At 38.1% G+C, this 27,899-nt stretch overlaps 6 protein-coding genes, 1 long non-coding RNA gene and 1 other non-coding gene across 11 annotated transcripts; 6 read left to right on the top strand and 2 right to left on the bottom strand.

The window, feature by feature from the left end:
- Positions 1–811: 811 nt before the first annotated feature.
- LOC111473196 lies at positions 812–4,003 on the top strand. Of its 2 annotated transcripts, XM_023118751.1 has the most exons (4): positions 812–1,136; positions 1,730–2,022; positions 2,104–3,545; positions 3,648–4,003. In XM_023118751.1, the coding sequence occupies exons 2-4, from the start codon at positions 1,833–1,835 to the stop codon at positions 3,816–3,818; spliced, it is 1,803 nt and encodes a 600-aa protein (XP_022974519.1). In that variant the 5' UTR covers positions 812–1,136; positions 1,730–1,832; the 3' UTR covers positions 3,819–4,003. The 2 variants fall into 2 exon arrangements, with proteins under 2 accessions (XP_022974519.1, XP_022974518.1); XM_023118750.1 differs by having other exon boundaries at positions 813–1,136; positions 1,730–3,545.
- A 725-nt stretch (positions 4,004–4,728) lies between these two features.
- LOC111473216 lies at positions 4,729–5,720 on the top strand. Its single transcript, XR_002715602.1, has 2 exons — positions 4,729–4,841; positions 5,444–5,720. It is a non-coding gene; the product is annotated as an uncharacterized LOC111473216 (long non-coding RNA).
- A 261-nt stretch (positions 5,721–5,981) lies between these two features.
- Positions 5,982–7,521, top strand: LOC111473215 (acid phosphatase 1-like). Its single transcript, XM_023118781.1, has 3 exons — positions 5,982–6,543; positions 6,901–7,110; positions 7,187–7,521. The coding sequence occupies exons 1-3, from the start codon at positions 6,143–6,145 to the stop codon at positions 7,356–7,358; spliced, it is 783 nt and encodes a 260-aa protein (XP_022974549.1). The 5' UTR covers positions 5,982–6,142; the 3' UTR covers positions 7,359–7,521.
- A 939-nt stretch (positions 7,522–8,460) lies between these two features.
- LOC111473217 (protein PROTON GRADIENT REGULATION 5, chloroplastic-like) lies at positions 8,461–9,225 on the bottom strand. 2 transcript variants are annotated; one of them, XM_023118783.1, is made up of 3 exons: positions 9,011–9,225; positions 8,843–8,943; positions 8,461–8,766 (listed from the first exon to the last, which is right to left on the bottom strand). In XM_023118783.1, exons 1-3 carry the CDS (start codon positions 9,186–9,188, stop codon positions 8,662–8,664), a joined length of 384 nt encoding a protein of 127 aa, XP_022974551.1. In that variant the 5' UTR covers positions 9,189–9,225; the 3' UTR covers positions 8,461–8,661. The 2 variants fall into 2 exon arrangements, with proteins under 2 accessions (XP_022974551.1, XP_022974550.1); XM_023118782.1 differs by having other exon boundaries at positions 8,843–8,998; positions 9,066–9,225.
- A 3,904-nt stretch (positions 9,226–13,129) lies between these two features.
- On the top strand, positions 13,130–16,467 carry LOC111473212. The gene is made up of 3 exons (XM_023118778.1): positions 13,130–13,786; positions 13,859–16,332; positions 16,370–16,467. Exons 1-2 carry the CDS (start codon positions 13,217–13,219, stop codon positions 16,328–16,330), a joined length of 3,042 nt encoding a protein of 1,013 aa, XP_022974546.1. The 5' UTR covers positions 13,130–13,216; the 3' UTR covers positions 16,331–16,332; positions 16,370–16,467.
- Positions 16,468–17,848: 1,381 nt separating this feature from the next.
- Positions 17,849–21,933, bottom strand: LOC111473213 (protein NRT1/ PTR FAMILY 5.2-like). 2 transcript variants are annotated; one of them, XM_023118780.1, is made up of 8 exons: positions 21,834–21,933; positions 21,500–21,717; positions 20,834–20,962; positions 20,495–20,766; positions 20,263–20,427; positions 19,672–19,729; positions 19,387–19,613; positions 17,849–18,436 (listed from the first exon to the last, which is right to left on the bottom strand). In XM_023118780.1, the coding sequence occupies exons 2-8, from the start codon at positions 21,695–21,697 to the stop codon at positions 17,866–17,868; spliced, it is 1,620 nt and encodes a 539-aa protein (XP_022974548.1). In that variant the 5' UTR covers positions 21,698–21,717; positions 21,834–21,933; the 3' UTR covers positions 17,849–17,865. The 2 variants fall into 2 exon arrangements, with proteins under 2 accessions (XP_022974548.1, XP_022974547.1); XM_023118779.1 differs by having other exon boundaries at positions 19,387–19,621; positions 19,698–19,729.
- Positions 21,934–24,445: 2,512 nt separating this feature from the next.
- Positions 24,446–27,542, top strand: LOC111473186 (multiple organellar RNA editing factor 2, chloroplastic-like). The gene is made up of 7 exons (XM_023118740.1): positions 24,446–24,458; positions 25,030–25,242; positions 25,310–25,633; positions 25,701–25,770; positions 25,857–25,954; positions 26,109–26,174; positions 27,125–27,542. Exons 1-7 carry the CDS (start codon positions 24,446–24,448, stop codon positions 27,265–27,267), a joined length of 927 nt encoding a protein of 308 aa, XP_022974508.1. The 3' UTR covers positions 27,268–27,542.
- On the top strand, positions 24,745–24,817 carry TRNAF-GAA. Its single transcript has one exon. It is a non-coding gene; the product is annotated as a tRNA-Phe (tRNA).
- Positions 27,543–27,899: the final 357 nt, after the last annotated feature.

Genomic DNA, 27,899 nt, shown 5'->3' with positions numbered 1-27,899 from the left:
TCGACCAACCAAATAAGAATGTCCGAGCTTCTCTAAAAAAAACTCTAACTCAATCCTTAAATACGAGCCGGAGGAGGGTATGCTCGCATAAAACCCTAACTAGTTATTACGATTGTCTTAAAACCACGTGCCTTTCTCCGAATAATCTTGAATTTTCTCGACCAATAAGAAGAGTCGGTATCAATTAATTTTAACATCTGCAATAAAGTATTTAATTTTTAAATACAACAAGAGCTATTAATTTATTTTTTAAAAGTTAATTTTTCCAAAGAAAAAAAAAAGGTCCGTACCTTCACGGAGGCTAAACTCACGGACTGTGATGTAAAAGACCGTCACCAATTGGCTGGTTGACCGCAACTTAGTCAAATTATTCGTTTGTCCTTTTAAAATTTAATAAATAAAAAAAAATACATATTTTAATTAACTTAGTCAAATTATTCGTTTGTCCTTTTAAAATTTAATAAATAAAAAAAAATACATATTTTAATTAGTTTGAAAAAAATAACACTAAAATATTTCATAAATTAAAAAATCGAGGAATGTTCGGTGAGAAACTATTTGAATATTGAAGAATCGTTTCAAGCTTTGAATTTTTCAAATTATTGAAAACAATTTTAATAATTAAAATAAAATTTATATTTTTAAATGGCAAATTTGACCCTAAAAAAAATTAAAAATTTTATTTTATAATTAAAAAGAAATTGTTCTTTCTCAAATTCTCTGTTCTAGAAAAGCAATTCGGGCAGTGGGCTCCATTTTACATAGTGGGCTCATATGCGCACCAGCTCACAATCCCGCAATTTTTTTTTTATCTTTTATCATCATTTTCATTCCCTCTCCAAATTAGCAGATTCTGAACCTGGGTCGCTCTGAGTGCGAAAGAATTCGCTCCAGCCATGGCTGTGGGACCTTTAAACACCGCCATTTTTGTTCATTGACCTTGAAACTCAGAACGTGCCTTCCCTTCACAAACCCCACCCTTTTTTATTCGAAACGGCTGTGTTGTTCTACAGGAATGTAAACGATTTTGCAGTTTTAGGGCCATAAATCCTATCCTCTGCGAACTTGGTTCTGTTTAAAACATTGATTTGAAGCTCCTAGAACTTCAATGTTTGGAGGATTTCGAGGAGATTAAGGTGATTTCTCTTGTGGGTTTCTCTGTTTCTTTCTGATTCTTTGATTGGTTTGAGCTGGATTGCTGTTTTGGTTCTCCTTGGATCCAATTCTTGAGGAAATGCTTTGTTTATTGCTGTTGTTATTGTTATGATTATGCTACTCTTTTCCTTTTGTACTTGTTTATTGAGGCTACTTTCTATAAACACTTAGTGGCTTGTGGGTTTATCTCTCTTAATCATGTTTAGCCTTTAAATCTATACTTTCTCTTGTGGGGTTATAGAAACACTGAATCTTTTGCCCTATTTTTCCTTGTTCTTCGTTATTTGCTTGAGTTTATCCCATCTTCTGGAAACAATCGGAAGCCATTGTTAAGCTTGATGGAGTTTTTTAGCTTGATTCTTCATGTATTTTTCAATCATTTGGCTCTAGATTGCCTTTGTTCTTACCCAGTTCAAGCCCTCTATATAAGTTCTTGATTTAGGAGATTTAGAACAGCTTTCATCTTCAAATTTAAACAGTCAATCCTTAAAATGATTGATTATGGAGGACGAGAGGGAAGATGAAATGATTGTTTGCTGGATCTGATGAGACTTCTTTCAATTTTTGTGTTTAGGCCTTAAGAAATATGTGATTTGAGCAGAGAGAGACAGGTCAGTTTGGTTGTGAAGGTATTTTTCAGCCATTCATGATCCTTACTTTACTGGGGAGAATAGAATATGGAACCAACGTCGTCTATCAACACCCAGACTGATCGACGAAGTGAAATTGGTTCTTTCCGTAACAGAAACAAGGATGAGTTGTTAGAAAATGATGAATTGGGTCTGTCGAAGTCGATATCGAGAGGGTTGAATAAGAGGGTAATGCTGCCTCATGCATTATATTTGAAGTTGAAGCAATACCGAATCAGTAAGAGTTATGTTCACGATTCGTTTTTTAACTGTAAGATAGGATTAGACTATAACGTTCCGAAGTATATGCTGACAACAGATGAGAAATATCTACGACGATGCTTGGAATCGATACAGATCAGTGCATCGAAGGCTGCACGATGTAATGCATCTATAAACTTGAGCTCGGTGAAGACTGATGCTTTGACTGAAAGCTTGAGTACGACTAGATTAAGAACGAGAGCGATGGGTGATTTGGAAAAGTTTGTTATTGCATGCTCGTCGACAGGCGTTGATGGCAACGAGGACGTAACCTCGAGCAAACTGTCGTTTGTTGGTTCAATTATGGGAAGTAAGAGCATGATCAACATATTGAAGAGCCCTTTATTGCAACAACTCGGTATCACAGATAGCACATCGAACATCGTAAGAATGGACTTGAATGATATCAAAGGCTTCCCAGACAGCGAATTTGTAGACTCTCTCGGTGGCGTCAATATATCTTCGTTGAAGAAGCTAGAAAATGATAAACTGACAAACGGAAGTGATCAAGATGGATCTAACACAAGGAACGAGAGGGTTTTTCCTACTCCGAGCACGAGTTCTATATGTTCCGACCAGTCTTCTTCGGGTTCAGCTTCCACACAGCTTTGTCAGGGAATGCTTCAGTTCACATGGAAGGAAGGAAATCTTCACTTCGTCTTCTCGGTGGACAACGAGAAGGAAATCTATGTAGCTAGCTCGTCGAAGGTCGCCTCATCAGACAATCAGGCTTGGAGCTACGTTTATTTATTCCATTCCGCAAAGAATGGACTAAAGGATCACGAGGTTAGAGATAGCAGACCCTGTATTGTCGGTAAAATGACGGTGTCAACGTCTTATAGCGTCTGTTCGAATAATTCGAAAACTGCAGATACTGAATTCGTGTTGTTCGGTATTCTTGAAAATTCCGACTTGGAGATGGATTCTTCTAACAATACTCACAAGAGGAATAAGGTCTTCCCTAGAAAGGTGACTGAAGTATTTAGGACAAGTAACTCATCTAAACTAAGAAACATGCCCAGTTTCAATAGATCAGGACTCATAAACGCGGATAAATTCAACAGCGCCGACGACTTAATTTGTGCTCGTGACGTTCCCCCCAATTTTGAGCTGTGTACCGTTGTTGTGAGAGACCATCTCCCGGAAGATCGTGGCAGTAGACGTGGAGGTTGGGGTCTAAAGTTTCTCAAACAGGCCAAGGCCGAACAAACACCCGATTCGCCAGCAGCCACAGTGCAGGCTGACTGTTGTGCTCGAAATATCGGTAAATGTTCGACGAGCATGGATGTTCTTATCCCTGCTGGTCTTCATGGTGGGCCTAGAACAAGGAACTGTGGTCCTTCCACCCTCAAGGAACGGTGGAGGTCGGGTGGACACTGTGATTGTGGCGGTTGGGATATTGGATGTCCTCTAACAGTACTTGAAGGCCAATTGGTCAGTGAAGATACTTCGCGCCGAACAGACACGCACAAGTGTCGGGCATTCAACGTACATGCTAAGGTATATATATATATACACTCTCCCTCTTAGAGATTTCGACCTTTGACCTCTGAATCATTCTAGTAATTTAGTTAGATTCGTGATGATTATGACATATTTCAGGGTTTAGAGAAGGATCGTCCAGCGCTGAGGATGGTGAACATCCGTGACGGGTTGTACTTTGTTCATTTTGAACGGAAACTGTCATGTCTGCAATCTTTCTCGATTGCGGTGGCGATGATCCATTCGCGAAGTCCGGCTCTGAAAACGAGAAATGTACAGGAGCTAAAATAAGAAGAAGATTGGAGGGAAATTAGAATAGGTGATTTGTAATTTGTGTGAATGAGGAAGGAAAACTTCCATAGCTTAGCTAGCTTGTTCCATTTTTTGATCTCTACAAGCTTTTGACATGGCGACTGGATGAGTTATTTAGATTAGAGGTATGAATATACAAAAGTTCAAAGCTTTGCTGAGTTTGTAGTTGACATTCAATTTCGTGTCTTGAACCCGAAATTTTGTTGACTTTTTTGCTTTTAATTGGCGGGGACGAGTTGTCGGAGTTAGAAACTTTCGTTTGAATGGAGAATGGGGATAAAATGAGGAGAGATTTTTCCCTGTTAGCTATACAGGCCTCCCGTCTCGTCCCCGCCTTGCTCTATACGTTATAAAGGATTCCGACGGGTCCTTATTTAAACTGAAAATGGGAAGAGTGAAAAGAGATTTTTTTGTTCGTTAGCTAAACGACCCCATCTGCCTTGCTCTATACGTTATAAAGGATTCCGACGGGTCCTTATTTAAACTGAGAATGGAAAGAGTGAGAAGAGATTTTTTTGTTCGTTAGCTAAACGACCCCATCTCGTCCCCATCTCGTTCCCACCTCGCTTTCTACGTTATAGGGGATTCTACTTCTTACTTCCGTTTATCTTTGCAGATTCGAAAACTAGTAATATTGAAATTTGAATTTTTAAAAATCATATAGTAACATTATATTTATATTTTTAAAAATCACATAGTAAAAAATTATCTTTTAAGAGATTAATCTACGGAAATAAATAAGAAACACTACAATTAGGCCCAAAAATGGCCCACAGAACACTGGGCCTCAATAGTTTTGGGCCTTAAAGCCCAAGCCCGTCCGTCATCCCCTCTAAAATTGTATATAAATATGGGCAAAACCCTAAACCTTTTCATCAGATGGGAGCCCCTTCAATCGTGTTAAACCGTAATTCTTTCTCGCACCGTCGTCCTCTTCTATCACCTTCTTTGCGTCTCTCCATTTTCTGCCCTAATTTTGAAATTGCTGGAGATATGGTTAAGGTTGGCACACTGCTACCACCATTATCGCTCTACTGCTAGAGTTTTATTTTTTATTTTTGATTCGTGTTTGTTCTATCTTTTAGAGGTAATTGCAGAATGGTGGATCTGTGTTTGATGCTTGTTACTTTATAGATTTGAATTTATGTTGATTACTAATTGTTTTCGCGAGAAATCTGGTGCTACCAGACTTAGTCATGTATCATTTCTTTTATGAATGGTTTGATACAGTTACGAGTCTGGAAAATCGACTGAGACCATCGTTACAGATGTTTGAAAATTTCTTGCTCACATCTGTTCCATTTGGTCTCTACATGATAGCTTTGGTTAAATCGACACCAAATTGTAAGCTCATGAGATTTCTCTAGAAAATGAGTGTTGATAGTTTTCAATGTAATGAGATATGTAGCCTGGTATTTTCTTTAAAACCTTTGAAGGGCTGAATATTTTTAGGATCTAAAAATATTACTTGTTTTCTAAAAAGAATTCAGGAATTACCTCTCCTTCTTGGATTGATCCAACTCTTCGAATTTAGATTATTGTTCTATTACCTATTGTCTAAATTAAACTAACTTTTGGTGGAATGTGGTCTTCAAATCAAAAAGGCTTTGCACGTTGATGTGATGCATGATGGGAGACTTGAGACGAGAGCGTGGGCGTTGAAATCAAATTGCTGGCTTCCAAATCAAGGGCTGCCATGTTTTGTCTCTAGACTCTTTTGTGGATAGATTTGAGACGATTTAGAGTTTCAAGCTTGTAGACCTAAGATCAAGTTGTGTTGTAAATGTTTGAAATTTCAATTCTAATGAACATAAATTGATTGATTGAAATTTCAGTTTGAGACCATGAACTGATTGATCGAAGAATTTGAACTTTTAAATATACTAAATTGTTTGAAAAATGAATGGTTATGAGAGATTATAATGAAACATAAATTGATTTTTAGGGCTCTCCTAACAGAATCAATTTTGATCCAATTTTAAATAATTGTCGAACTCAGATTTATCAATTTAGGTCCAATTTTGATTTAAAAATTTAAAAATGTTTTAAATACATTTTGATTAAAGAATGTTAGAAACTTTATTATCATATCAATTAAGTTCCTGAAACAAATTGATTTTTTATTTTTTAAAAATAAATTTGAGTAAAAGAAAATCCCGTTGTGGTGGCAGAACACCTTACATTTAGGGTCTAAAACTGTTCTTATTTTGCTCAATTGACTCTGTCCCTTCGGATCTTTCCCCCTCTATGCTTACTTAAACGCTTCGAAATCCCTTCCATTTCACAACCCAAAAACAATTTCAATGGCAATGGCAAAGGCAAAGTCAAAACCTGTACTACCCCTTTTCTCCACTTTCTTTTGCCTCTTCATGGCTGTAACAGCTGCAGACTGGAACATTGTCAACCGAAGGAACAAAAATGGCCTCAAAATCAGCCTAAAAAACTACTGCGAGAGCTGGAGATTGAACGTTGAGCTCCACAATGTCCGATACTTCAAACTTGTTCCTGAAGAATGCGTTGGTTACATTGGCAACTACGTTACCTCCACTCAGTACAAAGTTGATTCCGAGAGGACAATTGAAGAATGTATCGTGTACCTTACCAAGGGCTGCTCCCTTAAGGGCGACGGCACTGATGCTTGGATCTTTGATATCGATGATACCCTCATCTCTACTGTGCCCTATTACAAGAAAATTCAATACGGGTAACTTTTCTTTCTCCTTTTCATCCTACCCTTTCCCTTTTGGTTTTGTGTTTTGATTGATGATGAATTCTTGTGGGTCTGTTGAATCTGTTCTGATTGATGAACATGGGTAACTTTCTTTTCTCGTTTCCGTCATACCCTTTATTTGTTTGAATGTTTTGATGAAAAGTCTTTATGGGTCTGTTGAATCTGTTCTGATTGACGAATATGATCAACTTTCTTTTGTTGTGTTCTGACTAATGCAATGTCCGAGTTCTCATGATTGCTGAAGAATGTTTGTGGGTCTGTTGAATCTGTTCTGATTGATTGCAATTTTAGAGAGGGTTTGTTTTGTTGATTGAGATTCGTGGAGTGTAGGGGGAAGAAATTGAATATCACAGATTTGGAAGCATGGATGAGCGGGGCCAAAGCACCAGTTTTGGGGCACACATTGAGGTTTTTCAATCTATTGAAAGCAAAAGGAGTGGACATCATTTTGATTTCTGCTAGAAGGGAAGCTCTGAGATCAGCCACCATTGAAAACCTCGTTCAAAAGGGGTATCATGGATGGTCCGATCTGTTCTTTAGGTCAGTGTCACAGCTCTCAAATCACAAATCTTCTGTCTGTGCTTGGTGAGTGATGAGTTTGCTTGTTTTGTTGCAGGAGCGATGAAGAGAAGGACGTGGAGAAATATAAGTCAGATGTGAGAAGGAGATTGGTGAAAGGAGGGTATTGCATTTGGGGGATATTGGGAGATCAATACAGCAGCCTTGAGGGAACTCCAAGTGGAAGAAGAACGTTCAAGCTTCCAAATCCAATGTATTATGTAGCTTGAGCATTTGAATTTCTGACTTGGTTTTGGATTTCAAACTATTTTCTTTTGTTCTTCTTGACTCTCCATGAACGATCGTCGTCTAGAGGATTGTATTTTGATCTGGAGAGACAAAGATGATCATAGAGAGATGTAATGTGATGATTATTGATGAATAAGGTGTAATTTGTTTGATATTGTTTGCTTCAAGACAGTTTAAAGATATGAAGATTGCAGTTTACCACGTAGAACTATAAAATTTTCTCTTTTATGTTCTTTTCTTGATAACGGTTTCTAGTAGTGAGCATGTTTTGTTCTTGCTCAGATAATTTTTTTTTATATTAGCCTATTGAAGATGGAGAGAGGAATATCATATCACTAATTAAGTGGTTGATCATAGATTTATAAGAAATATGAGGCTTTTTGGAGAAACTAAGAGTAAAACTATGTCCAATAGAATCCTCAAATTCCTCAAATGTTGAACAAAGATATTGTGAGTCTTGATGGCATAGTAAAAAGTGACCCAAGTGTCGAATAAAGGGTTGATTAAGGAGAGGGAGGTTGTTCAAGGGTTCCATAGACCTCAAGAGAGGTTATATGGTATACTTTGTTCAATATCAGAGGTTTGTAGTTTTCTAAGAGAGCCCGCCCAATATAGAATTTACTCAATGACTCCATAAGAGTGGACAATATCATACCACTGGAGATTGGTGGTTTTTCTAAGAGAGCCCGCCCAATATAGAATTTACTCAAAAGCAAACATTTTTTTAGCTTGGGAAGAAAAATGCACTTTATTGGTATTGTAATGCCCGAGTAAAGGAAGAGTAACACGAATAAAGGAGACCACATCTAAGTGGTCCTTAGCATAGGATCCTTGAGAAAAACTGGAAAAGAATTGAAATGTCTACCCCAATAAGGTGCACATTCTTTTTTCAATTATAATCATTTTTCTATGAAATATATGAGTGAGAACAAAACATGTGAAAGGACATGTGTTGATTTGTGGGTACAACAGTCAGTCACTATTAGAAGCAAAATTTCGTCACGATTTTAAACCTCGTTGTCAGCGAGCCATAGTCTATAAACTCCATACAGGTTTCTAAGCTAATGTATATGGCAATAGTTCTAAAAGAAAAAACCCTGATAGAGTCATCATATTGATCAACATTCTAGGCCTTCATTCATCATCCTTTGATTCTTGTTAAAAGCGATGAATAAGAATTTTATATACAAGAACATGCAAACATAATGCTTCAGATTGTGTTTGATAGATATACAAATGGAAGCTCAAACAGATCTATGATTACAGAAACAGAGTGTGATAAAATCAAGCAAGGAACCCTAACCTTTCACCATTCTTCTTGGCTAACCTAATCAATCCCTGTCTTTGCTTAGCATCAGCTCCAATAGATTTGCAGAACTCCGTAATAATCTGTCCAAAACCCAAAATCTCAACACGCCTTTCTCACTAAACTCATAAGGACAGTTCGTTCAAGTGACTAATTTACCTGTGAGTGCAGCGCAATGGCCTTGCCTCTCAACTGATTGAAACGTTTCTTTCCGATAATATTTCGAGCAAGAACAACGGCAGGCGCAAATACACCTTTCCCTTCGTTAACATTCTTCATCATTGGCCGGAATCTCACCGGCTTTCCAACTCGGACCACTTCCGTTCCCTTCGTTAACATTCTTCATCATTGGCCGGAATCTCACCGGCTTTCCAACTCGGACCACTTCCGGGACCGATTTGGCGAGCATCCCAGTGGTTTCGCCGCAAATGGAGGACCCCCAGCCTCCATGGAAGGAGGAGGGAAGAGGTTTGTGAAGCTGAGATGCAGAAATTGAAGCTGCCATGGAAATGGCGGAAGAAGGAGGAGGGAAGAGGTTTGTGAAGCTGAGATGCAGAAATTGAAGCTGCCATGGAAATGGCGGAAGGATCAGAGTTCAGAGAGCATGGTGGAAGTTGTAATGGAGGGTTTTGGATGCTCTGCGAAAGTGGATATTTTCGTGTAATTGTGGCATGGTGGAAGTTGTAATGGAGGGTTTTGGATGCTCTGCGAAAGTGGATATTTTCGTGTAATTGTGAGAGAGTTGAGGGGCCTTGTTTTGAGCCACACAAACTTGTGGCTTGAATTTTAATTTACAATTTTGCTATATGGTCCTTCTTAATTTGCAAAATTACAGAATCCACACTTCAATTATTCATTTTTTTTCCTCATTTTTTGGTTTAGTTTAGAATTTTCTAAATGGTTTTATTTTTGTTTTTTAAAGTATTTAAAAATATTTTTCCAATTCTCCTTCAAAAATACATTTGAATTTTTAAAAGTATTTATTTATTGTAACATCCAAATTTTCTTATGTTAAATTATTGAATACATTTGAATTTTTAAAAGTATTTATTTATTGTAACATCCAAATTTTCTTATGTTAAATTATTGTTCAATTTCTTAAGATATTTTTAACATTTATTAATTTTCATTAAATTTTGGAAAATTATTATTATTTAATCAATTTTAATAACAATAATAATAATTTTGAAGGATTAATTATAAAATTTGTGGATTAAAATTAGGAATAAAATGATAATTTAATTTAAAATTTGTTTGGAGAGGAAAATTTTAGAGAGAATAAATTTTATTAAAAACATTCATAAAAAATGGAAAGTTTCAATAATCATTTTTAGAAAAATTAAAGTTTAATTTATAATTTTCAATATTACCATTAATTTTTACCTATTTACAAGAGTTTTATCAAACAATACATATTATTTATAAATCGAAATTCATACTTTAAAAATACTTTTATGATAAAAGCAAGTTTGACTAATAAATTAACATTAAATTATAATTATATTATAAACTTTTTGGTAAACAACAAGTTCATATAATAATATTATGACATTACGGGTATTTTTTATTTAAAAAAAAAAAACCAATTCAAAAGTACTAAATCAAATATCATGATCTAAGAAAACAACCCACATTGACGACATCAATTAATGTTTGAAAAAAAAACATAAATGGAATAGAAAAGTGACAAGTTCTGATAACCGACAATTTATGAGCAACGAATTTAACGAACACCCGCCACCGGGACCCACCTAAAACTCATCCATTTTCTTAGATATCCAATCTCAACCGTCCAATTCCACAGTATTATTCGACATCTCCAATGACCAATCACAGCAAAGTAAACGCCTTCTTCTATCGTTCTTTTAATTCCTTTTCTTCTTCGATCTCGACAGCGCACCGCTCCATCGCCCATTTTCTTTTTGGGGTTTGGAGGCGATTTTATTTTCTGTCACTTTCCCGGGAATCTATCGATTCTAAGCCTTATTTTCTTTGTTTGGTTCAAATTTTAGATCGAGGGTTTTAGTTTTGGAAGAGGGGTTTTTGATGGGGTTGTTGGGTTCATAAATTTTGAACCCATGAGCCCTAACACGGTTTGGAAGAGGGGTTTTTGATGGGGTTGTTGGGTTCATAAATTTTGAACCCATGAGCCCTAACACGGTTCTGGATTTGTGATTTTTGCCATGTTTCGGTTCAGAAATCTCAAATCTGGGTTTGATTTTTGATCTTTGGTGAACTATGGGTGGCGATTCTAAGGATGTTCAGAAGGCTGTGGATTCTGTGGCTTTTTGATCTTTGGTGAACTATGGGTGGCGATTCTAAGGATGTTCAGAAGGCTGTGGATTCTGTGGCTGCCGGAGAAGTTGGGGATTCCGGTAACGGCGAAGATTACAGTGAATCGAATGCTTTATTGCCGCCCCGGCGCGGCGGAATGTCAAGGAAATCGAATAAGCCGAGGATGAAAGTCCGGTGGACTGATAGTAATGGTAATAATCTAGCGGAGATTTTGGAGTTTCAACCGAGGTAGCTTGATTGGTCTCCTTTTATGTTGGTTTAATAATCTAGCGGAGATTTTGGAGTTTCAACCGAGGTAGCTTGATTGGTCTCCTTTTATGTTGGTTTTTTTTTTGGTGTGTTTTATGTTGTTTGGGGAAGATGGGCTGTCTGTCATGCTGTCTTATGCTGTCTTATGAGTTGAAATGATCTGTTCTTTTGCTTCTTCTTCATGAAATCGCTAGTTTAGAATGACTTTTTAGGTGCTTAGAAAGTGAGTTGAAATAAGTCTTTAGTTTGGCGTTAAGAGCTTAACGAGATGGGATCGATTATGAATCCGGTGTCTTTGCGTGTTTTTGCAGCGATGTGAGCGACTCGGGGGACGAGGAGGACGATTCTTGTAGCTGTATAATTATGTAGATTATTACATCAAATATGTGTATAATGACGGGAAGAATGAGATTGCTTTACTGATCAGCTGAGAGTCATTGGTGGTGTTTCTGACTGTATACTGATTGCCTTACTATAACAATGAGTTCTCGAAGAATGACGGGTTAATATGTCGATATTCCTTGCGGTGTTTGGTGATGTGTGTTCGAGGATATCTTGTACTGTTTTGGTTTTCGAGTTTGTAAGATCATATCGATGATGCGAATAATGATGTTAGGATATCTTGTACTGTTTTGGTTTTCGAGTTTGTAAGATCATATCGATGATGCGAATAATGATGTTATTATAACAAACATTCAGATTAGTTGAGCTTTGTAACTTTTTTTCCTATTGCTATTACCTCTAGATCTTGAGAGACTGGGAACGTTTTTGTTTAGTCCCTATAGTTTTAAATGTCATAATTAATCTTTTCTCTAAATCCCATAATTAGTTGCAATGTTGCTCTATCTAGAAGCTTAAAACCTCATGTCTGACCTTTTCGTATTTTCATAGCATACGAGATTCTTACCTAATTGGTTGATGTCCCTGTCAATCAGCTATTTTCGAACTTAGCGATGTGGGTTGTAGCGGAGTCCAAGTCTTCGGTGCGTACCTAGCTTGTTTTTATTTATAAGTTCTTCAATTTGACTAGGAGTCCAAGTCTTCGGTGCATACCGAACTTGTTTCTTTTATAAGTTCTTCAATTTGACTAGAAATTCTCGAATCTTCTGTGCGGGTCTTCCCACTTTTCTAACTCAGCTAGAATTGCTTCTAGACTAGAAATTCTCGAATCTTCTGTGCGGGTCTTCCCACTTTTCTAACTCAGCTAGAATTGCTTCTACTGTATGTATGGTCGAGCATATATTGTTCCACCTAATTGATCAAAGAGATTCAATTATGTAATTTTAGTTCGACAATACGTCGGATGAAGATTCAAACATGTGATCTAAAAAGTGCAAAACATTTAAGGCTTGGGTGGAGAAGTAGTTCCGATGAAGATTCAAACATGTGATCTAAAAAGTGCAAAACATTTAAGGCTTGGGTGGAGAAGTAGTTCCCATATTTTGTCACCTCTTATATGATGGATTGATGAGATAAAGGAATTTAGACATAAATATGAAAAGGGTATTAATGAAACGTGACTGATATTAAATAAACCAGAGGACAAGAAAACAGAGACAAGACAGGGATGAACAGAACAGAGCAGAGCATCAAATGTTGTGGTTCTTTTGCAGAAAATAGATCGAAATCTGAAACCTTTAGTTATTTTTAGAAAGACCCATTTCCTCGTACGAGGAAAAAAGGAATTAATGGCCGTTAAATTCCCATCTCCTTGTTCCTCGTATAATTGTGAGACGAACAAGGCAGGATCAGCCACATCTCTGTTTCTCTGTCCTCTGTCAAATAACTACCAAAAGAAAATAATAAAGAAACAATCAGAGAGATGCGTGCCTTATCTTCTCCTAAAAGGGCTCTTTTTTAAGAGAAATGTGTGCCTTATCTTCCACTTCTCTCCCGCCGGAAATCTAAGAAACAGAGGAGGAAAAAAAAAAAAAAAAAACAGAGAGAAAGAGAGAGAAGTTGAGATCGTTCCACTCCTCCTCCTCCCAAATGGGGTATAGCCACAACGTCCGCCGTGAGTCCCTCTCCGGGTTTCTCTCCGTCGCCCGGCCGGACTACCACGTCGACGTTTTCGAGAACGATCTAGTGTGGCCATTCAACAAACTCGACGGAATTGACCGTGATGACGTCCGTGAAACCGCCTACGAGATCTTCTTCACGGCTTGCCGCTCCGCGCCGGGCTTTGGAGGTCGGAACGCTCTCGCATTTTACTCCTCTTCTAATCCTGAAAATGGTGGCAATGGAGATGGGCCGTCGGGGCCGAAGCCAAATGCGGTGGTGATGACGCCGACAAGTCGGATCAAACGTACACTTGGGTTAAAAATCTTGAAACGATCACCATCGAGAAGAATGCCGTCCGGTGGGAACAGTGGCTCTAACCCGTCGTCCCCTAGCTCCCATGGCTCCAATGGGTCGAGCCCAAATTTTTCATATACTCTGCCGTCGCCGAGACCTCGCCGGCCGATGACGTCGGCGGAGATTATGAGACATCAAATGAAGGTCACAGAACAGAGTGATAATCGGCTTAGGAAGACCCTGATGAGGACTCTTGTTGGCCAAGTAAATTTCTGATTTCATTGTAAAATTTTGTGGTTTTATGTGTAAATTTATGGTTGTTCATAATATGAACAGATGGGAAGACGAGCAGAGACCATAATTCTTCCATTGGAGCTTCTACGCCATTTAAAGCCATCGGAATTCAATGATGCAAATGAGTATCATTTATGGCAGAAGCGGCAGCTCAAGATCTTAGAGGCAGGGCTTCTTCTTCACCCTTCGATTCCACTTGATAAATCAAACACATTTGCAATGCGTCTTAGAGAGATCATTCGTGGGTGTGAATCAAAGCCAATTGACACAGGGAAGAACTCTGATACAATGAGAACGCTTTGCAATTCTGTGGTGTCATTGTCTTGGCGCAGTGCCAATGGGACACCAACCGATGTATGCCATTGGGCTGATGGCTTCCCTTTGAACATTCATATCTATGTTGCTCTTCTTCAAGCCATTTTTGATGCGAGGGACGAGACGTTAGTACTCGACGAGGTCGATGAACTCCTCGAACTAATGAAGAAAACATGGTCGACACTCGGAATCACAAGGCCGATTCATAATGTGTGTTTTACTTGGGTGTTGTTCCAACAGTATGTTGTGACAGCACAGCTTGAGCCAGACCTTCTTTGTGCAGCTCATGCGATGTTAGCAGAAGTAGCGAATGACGCGAAGAAGCCGGATCGAGAAGCGATGTACGTTAAGCTTTTGACGTCGGTATTGTCGTCGATGCAGGGTTGGGCGGAGAAGAGGTTACTTCATTACCATGATTACTTCCAGAAGGGGACAATTGGTCAGGTGGAAAACCTTCTTCCCTTGGCGCTATCAGCTTCCAAGATTCTTGGAGAAGATGTCACTATCACGGAAGGGACAGGAAAAAACGTGGGAGATGTCCTTGTCATCGACTCGTCCGGTGATCGTGTCGATTATTACATCCGGAGTTCGGTGAGGAATGCATTTGAGAAGATACTTGAGAATGGGAAGCTTATTAAGGAAGAGGCGAGTGAGGTGAGCGATGCGAGTGAGGTGAGCGATGCAAGCGAAGCGAGCGAGGCGCTGGTTGAGTTGGCGAAAGAAACCGAGGATTTGACATTAAAAGAGAGGGAAAGCTTCAGTCCTATACTAAAGAAATGGCATCCAAGTGCAGTGGGAGTAGCAGCAGCTACATTGCATAACTGCTATGGTAACATGTTGAAGCAATACTTAACCGGGGTGGCGACGTTAACGAGCGAGACAATCGGTGTATTACATAGAGCGGGAAAGCTAGAGAAGGTACTCGTTCAAATGGTGGTTGAGGATTGCGCCGACTGCGACGACGGCGGGAAGGCGATTGTTCAAGAGATGGTTCCTTTTGAAGTAGAGACCATCATAATGAATCTAATGAAGAAATGGGTGGATGAGAGGGTAAAGAAACAAAGGGAGTGTGTTAAGAGAGCTAAAGAATCAGAGAGTTGGAACCCGAGGTCGAAAACCGAGCCATACGCGCAGTCGGGTGTCGAGTTGATGAAGTTAGCTAAGGAAACAGTGGAGGAATTGTTTGAAATTGGTATTGGAGTTAGTGAAGAACTGGTTGAAGATGTAGCCTCTGGTTTAGAATCAATGTTCCAAGATTACATCACTTTTGTCGCATCATGTGGTTCAAAACGGAGCTACCTCCCACAGCTTCCGCCGCTAACCCGTTGTAACCGAGACTCCAAGTTGATCCAGCTATGGAAGAAAGCTACCCCTTGTAGCGTGGTGGGCGAAGACATGATACTCCATATTGATGGCCATCACGCCCGCCCCTTGACCAGCCGTGGCACTCAGCGCCTATACATTCGCCTAAACACACTGCATTATATATACTCCCACCTTCATTCACTACACAAACTCCTATCCCTTTCTTCAACAAAATCCTCTTACTTTGAGCTAGCAAACTCCGCCATTGAATCCGCTTGTCTTCATGTCTCCGAAGTAGCTGCTTATCGTATGGTATTCCTCGATTCAAGTTCAGTGTTGTACAACGCCTTATATGCAGGCGATGTCGCCAATGCGCGACTTCGTCCAGCCTTACGTGTCTTAAAGCACAACCTTACCTTATTGTGTGCCATTGTGACGGATAGAGCTCAAGCCTTGGCAATGAAAGAAGTGATGAGAGCCTGTTTTGAAGCGTTTTTGATGGTTCTTCTTGCCGGAGGAGTGTCAAGGGTGTACTATCGTTCCGATCACGACATGATTCATGAGGACTTCCAAAGCTTGAAGAAATTGTTCTGTGCTTGTGGAGAGGGATTGATTGCAGAGAATGTCGTCGACCGAGAAGCCGATGCGGCCGAAGGAGTCATAGCATTGATGAACCAATGTACTGAACAATTGGTGGAGGATTTTAGCGTTTTGACTTGTGAAACGAGTGGGATAGGAGTTGTGGGGTCTGGACAAAAGCTACCTATGCCTCCGACCACGGGACGGTGGAACCAAGCCGATCCGAACACCATTTTACGCGTATTGTGCCACCGTAATGATCGAGCTGCCAATCAGTTCTTGAAGAAAACATTCCAATTAGCTAAAAGAAGATAGAACAAGCATTCATTCTTGTTCTTCTTTTGTATATCAGAGAAGCAGGGAGGGACAACAGAGATAGAGAGTTTGTGTGTGTGTATTATTCCAACTTTCAATTAAGTTTGGGAAATACAGAAACATTGAGGGAACACACATTGCATACAAATTTACAAACCAAAACTCCATACAAAACAATTCATTGCGGTGATGATGGTTGGGATGTTGCATACAAATTTACAAACCAAAACTCCATACAAAACAATTCATTGCGGTGATGATGGTTGGGATGAACTATGCTTTCTCTTTGATTTTTCATCAGAACCACCTCTTTCAACCACAAGAAAAATAGCTCAAATTCTTTAATTATTTACGTGCATACTTGAATCAAAACGTTAATGTAACCACAAGAAAAATAGCTCAAATTCTTTAATTATTTACGTGCATACTTGAATCAAAACGTTAATGTAATAGCCCAAGTTCACCGCTAGCAGATATTATCCATTTTGACCCGTTGCGTATCGCCATCACTTTTACGGTTTTAAAATGCGTTTGCTAGAGAGAGTTTTCCACACCCTTGTAAGGAATGTTTCATTCCCCTCTCCAACCGATGTGGGATTTCACAATCCACCTTCCTTGGGGGCCAAAGTTCTCGCTGGCACACTGCCCGATATCTGGCTCTGATACCATTCGTAATAGCCCAAGCTCACTGTTAACAGATATTGTCCCGTTATGTATCGCCGTCAATCTCACGGTTTTAAAATGCATCTGCTAGGGAGAGGTTTCCACACCATAAGTAATGTTCTGTTCTCCTCTCCAACTGATGTGGGATCTCACAATACATACCTCCTCTTGTGGCCCAACGTTTTCGCTAGCACACTGCACAATGTCTGTCTCTAATTCTATTTGTAACAATCCAAGTCCCCTGCTAGTAGATATTATCTCGCTATGTATCGTCGTCAGTCTCACAGTTTTAAAACGCGTCTTCTAGGGAAAGATTTTCACACCCTTATATTATGTTTCATTCTCCTCTCCAACCAATGTGAGATCTCATAGTCCAACTCTCTCAGGGCCCAACGTCTTCGTGGCACATCGTTCGTGTCTTTCTCTGATACCATCTGTAACAGCTCAAGCCCATCGCTAATAGATATTGTCCGTTTTGGTTTGTTATGTATCGCCGTCAGTCTCACGCTTTTTAAACCACACTCTTATTAAGAATGTTTCATTCCCTTCTCCAACCGACGTGGGATCTCACAATCTACCTCTTTCAAAACCCAACGTTTTCATTGGCACACCATTCGTGTCTATCTTTGACACCATTTGTAACAGTTCAAGCCCATCTTTAATAGATATTGTTCGTTTTAGCCCGTTATATATCGCTGTCAACCTCACGATTTTAAACCACTCTCCAAACAACATAGGATCTCAGAGTTAATGCAAAACAAACATATTTGTATATTTTAAAAAACTATGTCTTGGGCTCTGAGCTGATTTCAGCTCTGTCTAAGTTCATAAAAGAACATACGTACCCATTACTCGTGAAGGGCTCAAAGCATTCAATTCCTTTCCTTGAGTGCATCAGCAAGCACATTTATGGAACCAGAAACTTCAGCCTTATACACATACAGTTTAGAAACGATCAAGAACACAAAGAAATTGATAGCACTAAGCACAGCAATTAAGGCGTAGTAGTAGTCAAGATGAGAAGCGTTCAAGTTGTTCAGAATCCATCCATTGCCATTGTTCTTGGTGATATGAGAAACTGTTGACAGCAGAAAACTACTTAGAAAATTCCCAACTCCAAGTGAAGTCATTGAATATGAAGTGCCTAAACTCTTCATGCTTTCTGGTGCTTGATCATAGAAAAACTCAATCGTTGCTACTTGTATGAATGCATCAGCAGTTCCCATCAGCATGAACTGAGGCAGCAGAGTGAAAATTGTTAAGGGGATTTCTCCTCCATTTTGTACCAACCCGTTCTCTCTTGCGACGTAAAGTCTGCGCCGTTCGACCCGAGATGCTATAGTCATGATCATGATATGGAGAATCATTCCTATTCCCATTCTTTGTAGCAGTGTGATTCCTCTTGGGTTTTTCGTCAATCTTTGCATTATCTTCACGAAGATTCTGTAAAATATAGCAAACGGATTATGTAACCGCACACTTCAATCTTTGCATTATCTTCACGAAGATTCTGTAAAATATAGCAAACGGATTATGTAACCGCACACTTTTCGGTGTCTGACTCTGATACCATTTGTAATAACTCAAGCCCATCGCTAGTAGATGTTGTCCGTATTGGCTTGTTACGTATCGCTGTCAGGTCCATAGTTTTAAAACGCGTCTACTAGAAGAGAGCTTTTCACACCCTGGTAGAGAATGCTTCGTTCCTCTCTACAACCAATGTGGGATCTCACAATTCACCAGCCCAAGCCAGATCTCATAATCCACCCCCTTTAGGGGCTAGCTTTCATGGATTTCTACACCCTTAATGTTTCGTTCCCCTCTCCAACCGATGTGGGATCTCACAATCCACCCCTTTGGGGCCAGCTTTCTCGTAGCTCTAATACCATCTGTAACCGCCCAAGCCTACTGCTAATAGATATTGTCCTTTTTGACCCGTTACATATCGCTGCCAACCTCATGGTTTTAAGACACGTCTACTAAGGGGAGATTTCTATACCCTAATAAGGAATGTTTCGTTTCCCTCTACAACCGATGTGGGATCTCACAATGCACTCATCTTGGGGGCCTAACATTCTTGCTGGAAGACAACCCAGTGTTTAGCTCTTATACCATTTGTAATAACCCAAACTCATCGTTAGTAAATATTGTTCACTTTGGCCCATTACATATCGTCGTCAGCCTCACGGTTATAGAATGTGTCTAGTAGGGAGAGGTTTCCACACTCCTATAAGGAATAATTCGTTTCTCTCTCCAACCAATATGGGATCATGGATTAAACAAAAACCTTTTAACCAAAAGTTTAAGGTAATAAACTTGAGCAAACCTGTCGTAGATATGGATTAAACAAAAACCTTTTAACCAAAAGTTTAAGGTAATAAACTTGAGCAAACCTGTCGTAGATGACAACACTGAGGAGCATGGAGATGGTGACAAAGGCAGATAAACTGGCAGGAGGGATTTGGAAGTGGCTACCTACGCTTCTGTCAAGAGTGGTGCCTTGCTTGATGAAAAGGGTGTGCGTTTGAGCCAACATAGTGCTTGGAATGAACGTGCAGACAAGAATTGGGATCATTTTCAGTATCTGCTTTGTCTCTTCCACTTGGGTCACTGAACATAGCTTCCATGGTTCAGTTGATCATTTTCAGTATCTGCTTTGTCTCTTCCACTTGGGTCACTGAACATAGCTTCCATGGTTCAGTTGAACCTGTTCTTATAGCAGCCTTGTTCAGGAACCTACATATAACATTCAATCATCCAACCCTGCGTGTATATAAGTGTAATAGTTCAAGCCCACCGTTAGCAAATACTATCTTCTCTGAGCTTTTCCTTTTGAAGACTTCCCCTCAAGGTTTTAAAACGCGTTTGCCAGAAAGAGTTAGGAATACTTCGTTCCTCTCTTCAACCGATGTAGGATTTCACAATCCACCCCCTTGGGGGGCTCAGCATCCTCGCTGCCACATCGCCCAGTGACTTACTTCGATACCATTTGTAACAGCCCAAGCTCACCGTGAGCCGATACTATTCTCTTTGGGTTTTCTTTTCATGCTTCCCTTCAAGGTTTTAAAACGCGTATGCTAGAAAAAAGTTTTCACACCCTTATAAAAAATGTTTTGTTTAACTCTTGAACCGATGTGAGATCTTACAATCCACCTATTATAAGGAATACTTAGTTTTAAAGCCTATAAATCTCGGAAGGAAAAGCTCAAAGAACACAATATCTACTAGCGGTGGCTTGAACCTTTACAATAAGAGAGAACAATGGTCACCTCAACGATGAAGTGGAGTCGATCCGAAAAGCTCGTTCCACGGAGTACTTTTCAAAATCAAGCTCATGAAGTTCTTTTGGGTCATTAGGAAGAGGGAGCCTCCAATTCCTAGCAGCAGCAACAATGACATTAGCCATTCTAGTGAAGGGGCTGCCTCTAGGGAGCCTGTGTCTGTAAAAGGGAGTGCCAGCCACAAATATGAGAATGGAAACAGCAAGGCCAATAGGGGAGCCTGTGTCTGTAAAAGGGAGTGCCAGCCACAAATATGAGAATGGAAACAGCAAGGCCAATAGTGGGTAGGCCATAGCCCAAGCTCCACCCCACATTGTCCTGAATGTAAACCACACCGGTGGTGGCAAATAGACTGCCAAAGAAGATACTGAACATCCACCAGTTGAAGAAGGACAGCTTTTGTGCCTTCTCTTTTGGATGGAAATCGTCGAATTGGTCGGCTCCGATCGTCGAGATGTTCGGCTTTGTCCCGCCGGTGCCAAGAGCTAGAATGTAGAGTGCACCGAAGAAAACCGCAAGCTGGAGTTTCGAGGCTTGCGCCGGTGCCAAGAGCTAGAATGTAGAGTGCACCGAAGAAAACCGCAAGCTGGAGTTTCGAGGCTTGCTTGCAGTTTCCTTTGTTGACTTCTAAACATGGTGGCGGTTTTAAACTCGGTATTGACACTACTAAAGTTAGAAGTCCCATTGCCTGTGAATTCAATAATATTATATATCTTAATTAGTTGAGTAAAGAAATAAATTATTATAAGTTTTCAATATTACATAAAATATTTTCCGTTTTTTAAAAAAAATAAAAATTAAATTTACTGTTATATTTCAACTATAATCCTAAATTTTTTAAAATTTAAGAAAAAAAATATATAACTCCAAAGGTTAAAAAATATATATATATTTTTTTTATTAAAATAATGCTCAATTTTGTTTTAATAATATAAAAAAATTAAAGAATTAAAGCAGTTTATTGACATGCATAGTTGTAGCTCGTAATGGAATAAGTTGGAATAAATATTTTACATTATATTTAAAAAAAAATTAAGAGGTAATATAATATTTTTAGACCATTATGTCCCTCTCCTAGAGGCACGATTTCTTTGTCCCTTTACTAGAGACACTCTTTCTCGAAACCATAAAATAAAAAAATAATGACTCAGCATACCCTTCTAGTTGTGTCTATTTAGTTTTCTATTTATAAAAAGATGGAAATGACTGAAATATTAGAACATACCATTAGACATATGGTCGAGGCGATCATAAAGGTCCGATACCGACCGAGATGAGCGTCCGCAATGTAAGCTCCCAAGATGGGCATTATCCAAACAGTTCCAGACCAATTGGTGACATTATTAGCCGATGCTACAGTGCCTTGATGCAGCTTCCTTGTCAAGTATAATATTAGATTTGTCGATATTCCATGATACGCCATCCGTTCGAACACTTCATATACTGTCATTAATCCACAACAAAAAAGTTAATTCCCATTCAACCGTATAGACGCTTATGACCTCCTCTCAATGACGGAGAAACAGGTACATAGAAGAAGAACGAGAGAAAATTGTTACCAACGATGAAGGAGCAAGCTTTCCAACAGCCGGTCTTGGAGCGGAGGACTGGATTAGCATGGAGATCGACGGTTCCATCTTTGGTGTAGCCGTCGTGGCCAGTTTCTTGTACGGACGCCATTAATGGAGACGTAGAGATCTCAAGCTATCCCTTGGGTTCCAGAAATGTTGAGTTTGCCTGAAACTTGACCCTTTTATATACGCATCCATCCACCAAACACTCAAAAATATTTTTTTATTAAATTAAAATTACTTTTAAAAATCATTCTTTCCTTTACACTATAAACTTTACAAAATAGTATTGGTATCTTAAATTTTAAAAATAAAAATAAATTTAATAACTCAATTTTTTTTACTCGCTCCTTTAACCTCATTGAGACTTTCGACTAATTCAGAGAATGATCATGGTAAAAACTTAGTCATATATCATGGTATCAGAGTCATGCCCTAAAAACCTAGCCATATCAATAAAATCATCAAATGTTGAATAAAGGACTCCAAAAGAAAGGAGTCAATGCTCCTTGAAAGCATAGTAAAACATGACTAAGACTCCAAAAAGAGAAAAGAGTCTAGCCTTGATTAAGGGGAGACGTACTTTGGCTATGAGAACTTAGGCTCAAAGTGGACAATATTATACCATTGTGAAAAGTCGTGTTCATCTAACATTTATCACCACACTTTTCCCTTCTCCGTTTTTTTCACTCTTCTTAAATATATATATATATATATATAAAAATAATATAAATATAAGAAATTTGAGTATCCAAATAATCAATAAAATTACTTTATTTTCATTTTTTTTTTCACATTATTACTAAAAAATACATTTATTATGTATAATTATTAAATAATTCTATAAATCGATTCCTTAACAAGTACAAATTAAATTAATTATTTACATTCTGCGGTGGCTTTAACAAGTTTGGAAGGGATCGAAAAACTCTAATTAAATATTAATTATCGAATAATATGAGATGGCTTTATCATAGATATTAAACGTGAACAATAATTATAAGAATATTTCCAAAATCCAAACTAAAATTTACAAAATTAACGTTAATCCATCTCAAAAAGAATGATTATAAAATTCACAATTTATATTTTCGATTTTTTTTTGCCCCAACTTCTCTAAATTGATAATTTAAAAATAAAATTGAGTCCTATCGTAATTTTAACGGTATTAATTAGCTATTTCAACTTAACGTGTGAGATATTTTAAAACAGACAAGTGGGTAATTATAAAAATATATAACGATCATAATAACTTAACGTGTGAGATATTTTAAAACAGACAAGTGGGTAATTATAAAAATATATAACGATCATAATTTTTGCTGTACTAACAGTTCTTACTTACCATGTGAGATGATTTAAAAACGACAAGTGGGTACAAAATTATGTTTTGTTTAGAAGTTCTTACTTACCATGTGAGATGATTTAAAAACGACAAGTGGGTACAAAATTATGTTTTGTTTAGAAGACATCGATATTAGAATTACGCATTTTTTTAATGAAAATTTTAGTCTATAGTTTAAACGACCTGTCACATAGAGGAAAGAAAAGGTGACTATTAAAGATAATTATAGCATGGTAAGATTGGTCAACGACTGTCACATAGAGGAAAGAAAAGGTGACTATTAAAGATAATTATAGCATGGTAAGATTGGTCAACGATTAAGACCAGTGCTGATTTATTTATTTTTTAATTTTGAAGCCTAAATTAAAGCAAAAGTCATACACAAAGTTTACTTTTATGAGAAAAAGGCATCCATTTTTCGTTTTTTGTTTTTTGTTTTGGTCGTTTTGTAGCTGAGAGTTGACTTAAAAGTCAGCTGGAAGCAAGACCATGTTGTTTTTTGTTTTGGTCGTTTTGTAGCTGAGAGTTGACTTAAAAGTCAGCTGGAAGCAAGACCATGATAAAAGGAGGGAAAAAAGGCTCCAAGTTGGGTGTTATTTATAATTTTCAAAATTAAAAATATATATATATTTTCGAGGTAGCTTTGAAGGGGAAAAATATGGATAATTATTGTACTTTGATTAATTTTTATATATATTTTCGAGGTAGCTTTGAAGGGGAAAAATATGGATAATTATTGTACTTTGATTAATTTTTATTATAATTATATATTTTTTATTTTCATGTTGAGTGTTTACTTTGGAAACATATTCTTTAAATTGGGATTTTTTTTAAAAAAACTTAAATCTTATTATTATTGTTTACTTTGGAAACATATTCTTTAAATTGGGATTTTTTTTAAAAAAACTTAAATCTTATTATTATTATTATTTTTAATTTAGTTGACATTTCTTTAAAAATTGTTTAGTGTTTTGTTTAAAAAAAAAATTATTTTTCTTTAAAAATTAATTTAAAAACAAATATTTGGACGAGGGATAGCGCGTGATTGTAAATAAAATACTTGATTTTTTTTTGTGAAGATTTGAGCTATTCAATCCAAATCATAAAAGTTGAGTTCGGTGAGATTTTTTTTTTTCGATTTGGGTTGAGTTAAAAGTTCTGAATAGTTGTTATAATCCTAGGACTAAGTTAGTTGAACGAGAAAATTATTGGGTTAAAATTGATGGTAAAAATTCATTGGACCATAATCGTGAACATGTATTTTGTTGGTATTTGATATTATAGATTATCGGTAGAGGTGTTCGTGAGTTAAGTTTGATCAGGTTGATATATTATTTAGGCTGCGTTGAAATGGTTCGAGGATTGTTAAAGAATAAATAATTAAGGAATTAAATATTAACAAACAATTATGAAACTAAATAATTAAGATAAATATATATATATAACAATAAACTTAAATTGTGATATTGTAATTTAAAATTAATTATCCTTTTAAGGTTCAGTTTTGTAAAATAATTTAAATAACTTAAAATATTTGGCCAACTTATCAACGGTGCGGGGATAGCTCAGTTGGGAGAGCGTCAGACTGAAGATCTGAAGGTCGCGTGTTCGATCCACGCTCACCGCATAAATTATTTTCTTTTTATCTAGTACTTGAGGCTATTGGGCTTTGAAGAAGCAAAAGCTTGGCCCATTTGTTTTGTGGATAAGGCCTACTTTTTCGTGTTATGGGCCTATACCAGCGTCTAAATCCGGCCCTTAATGAGCCTTGAGGAAACAAGAGGGCAGGCCCATTAAGCAATGACCTTACAACATTGCCTTCTGCTATTAAAACCCTAGAATCCTCGTTCTTGCATTTCTCCATCGCTGTAAACCCTTTCACGGTCGCCTTCTATGGCGTTATCCCTTCTTCGAGTTATGGCTTTCTCCATCGCTGTAAACCCTTTCACGGTCGCCTTCTATGGCGTTATCCCTTCTTCGAGTTATGGCTTCCGCCTCCCCCTCCTCCGCTCGCCTCCCTCTTGCTCATAAACGCCTCTTCTCCGCCTCTAAATCTCTTACACGTCCTCCTTCTCCTCCATCTCCCTCTTGCTCATAAACGCCTCTTCTCCGCCTCTAAATCTCTTACACGTCCTCCTTCTCCTCCATCTCTCAATCTCGCCCGTCGATCTCTTCCTCTGCTTTCCCATTCCGTTCGATCCACAACGTGCAACCCCTGGCTTACCTCGATTCGTTGCCGTGTTAATCGGTCTGGTAACTCCGGTTACGCGCCTCTTAACCCCCTGGCTTACCTCGATTCGTTGCCGTGTTAATCGGTCTGGTAACTCCGGTTACGCGCCTCTTAACTCAAACTCCAACTTCAGTGATCGTCCACCCACTGAGATGGCGCCACTTTTCCCTGGCTGTGACTATGAGCATTGGCTCATCGTGATGGACAAGCCTGGTGGTGAGGGTGCCTCTAAGCAACAGATGATTGACTGCTACGTTCAGACCCTCGCTAAAGTAGCCTGGTGGTGAGGGTGCCTCTAAGCAACAGATGATTGACTGCTACGTTCAGACCCTCGCTAAAGTTCTTGGCAGGTACTTGGAAGGATATAATGTTTTTTTTCTTCTTAATTTGGTTGCGTGTTTTCGCTGATTTCGGCTGTGTTTTGTGATTTCAACAGTGAAGAGGAAGCGAAGAAGAAGATTTATAATGTTTCTTGTGAGAGGTATTTTGGATTTGGGTGTGAGATTGATGAAGAGACCTCCAATAAGCTTGAGGGTATGTGTTATGATCTTTAAATTTCTTCATGTGCCCTAACATACAGACCGTCGTTTCCTTTCTCGCACTCTAGTAATTTATGTTGCATTTGCACTTATCATATTGAAATTGTGAAGCTTGTACCAATGATTTTTGTTTGAATCTTTGCGAACAGGCTTGCCTGGTGTTCTCTTTGTTCTTCCTGATTCTTACGTCGACCCTGAGTATAAGGACTATGGGGGTAAGCATATGATGCTTTAAATGTTTTGTTTTTTGCTGTTCATTAAAAACCCAATCAAAGAATTCTTGACAGACAATGACATTCATATCTAGGAGGTTCATCTTGGCAAAGTTGCTTTCAATAAGTTGTTTTCTTTACAGATGAAACATGATCTATGTTTATATCATTCCTAGATTTGCATTCTGGCCAACCATCTTTGATATTATGTTCACATTTTATAAATATGCTCATGATAGCTTAAGAAATGCGTGAAACATGATTTTGGACTTAAATAAGATAAGCTATGATAGAGTCCATCTTGGCAAAGCTAAATCAGCCTTTTAGCAATGTTTAGTTTTGAATGCTAATGGACTCATAACAAATGTCACTCTGAACTGTTCTGAGCTTTGTATGTATAGTTGAGTTTCGGATCAGTAGAGATGAAACATTAGCTTTGCTTATTTGTTAAATTCATTAGTCCATCTTGGCAAACCTAAATTAGTCCTTCAGACAATGTTTAGTTTTGAATGCTAATGGACTTACAACAAATGTCTCTCGAAACTGTTCTGTGCTCTTTTTACCTTGTGGAGATGCAGATCAGTAGAGATGAAACATTAATGCATTTTATAACGTTTCAAAGTCTATCTTTGCAATGCCTGATTTTGAGTCCTGATAAGTTATGCCAATTTACATCAGTTTACAGATTGAAAGAAAAAAAGAGTGTTCTTACATCAGTTTACAGATTGAATGCGTGTATAGTAAATCTTGGCAAACCTAAATTAGTCTTTCAGACAATGTTTAGATTTGAATGCTAAATTAGACTCTCGAAACTGTTCTGTTCTCTTTATACTTTGTGGAGATGCAGATCAGTAGAGATGAAACATCAAGACTTGCTTATTATGTTTTGTAGTCTGTCTTTGCAATATACTTTTCCGTGTGAAATAAAAAGGGTTTTTTTGTGGTGGTCGCAGCTGAGTTGTTCGTGAATGGTGAAATAGTTCAAAGGTCACCAGAGAGACAGAAAAGGGTGGAGCCACAGCCTCAAAGAGCTCAAGATAGACCGAGGTATAATGATCGGACCCGGTATGTAAGGCGCAGAGAAAACATGAGGTGAGGCATTTGAGAAGTGAGAATATGTGCATATGATGAGTAGAAAGACGGGGGAAGACAAAATTGGAAAATTGTTTTGTCTGTAATCTCCATTACATGTAATAGATCAGAATCATGGCGTGTTTAGGAGGTGGTAATTTTTGTTGTTGACTTGTTGCCTTTGGTGAACATGGACAAAAAATCTATATGGTTCTTTGTAGTTTTCCTACTCATCTTTATTTTCCTAGTCATGATTATTAAGTTTTGTTTAATAGTAAAAGGAAAGGGGGGGCACAATCGAAAACCTCCTCTCTTTTTTCTTTTTTAATAATTTTATTTTAAATCTACTTTTATTTGAATAATAATCTCAAATATCTATATACATACACCAAACAAATGGATATTCACCCTCCTTTACATAAAATGGGCGTTAACTTGTTGTCGGCCCAAATATCGTAATCCAGCCTAGCAATAAAAAAGACCGTTTTGAAGGGTTTTAAACTTGACAATGGCCCAAATCTCGTAGTCCAGCCCAGCATTAAAAAGCTTGAGATTTATGGGCTTTGACTTGAACGACGCCCGAATATCGTAGTTCCAGCCCAGCATAAAACTTTAGTTTATGGGCTTTCACTAGACTGCGGCCCAAACAACCTAGTC

Source organism: Cucurbita maxima, unplaced genomic scaffold (assembly GCF_002738345.1).
Source record: "Cucurbita maxima cultivar Rimu unplaced genomic scaffold, Cmax_1.0 Cma_Scf00107, whole genome shotgun sequence".
In the NCBI taxonomy this organism is placed as follows: Eukaryota; Viridiplantae; Streptophyta; class Magnoliopsida; order Cucurbitales; family Cucurbitaceae; genus Cucurbita; species Cucurbita maxima.
Note: the sequence above shows the minus strand (reverse complement) of the source record. Positions and strands in the feature narration are given on the sequence as shown.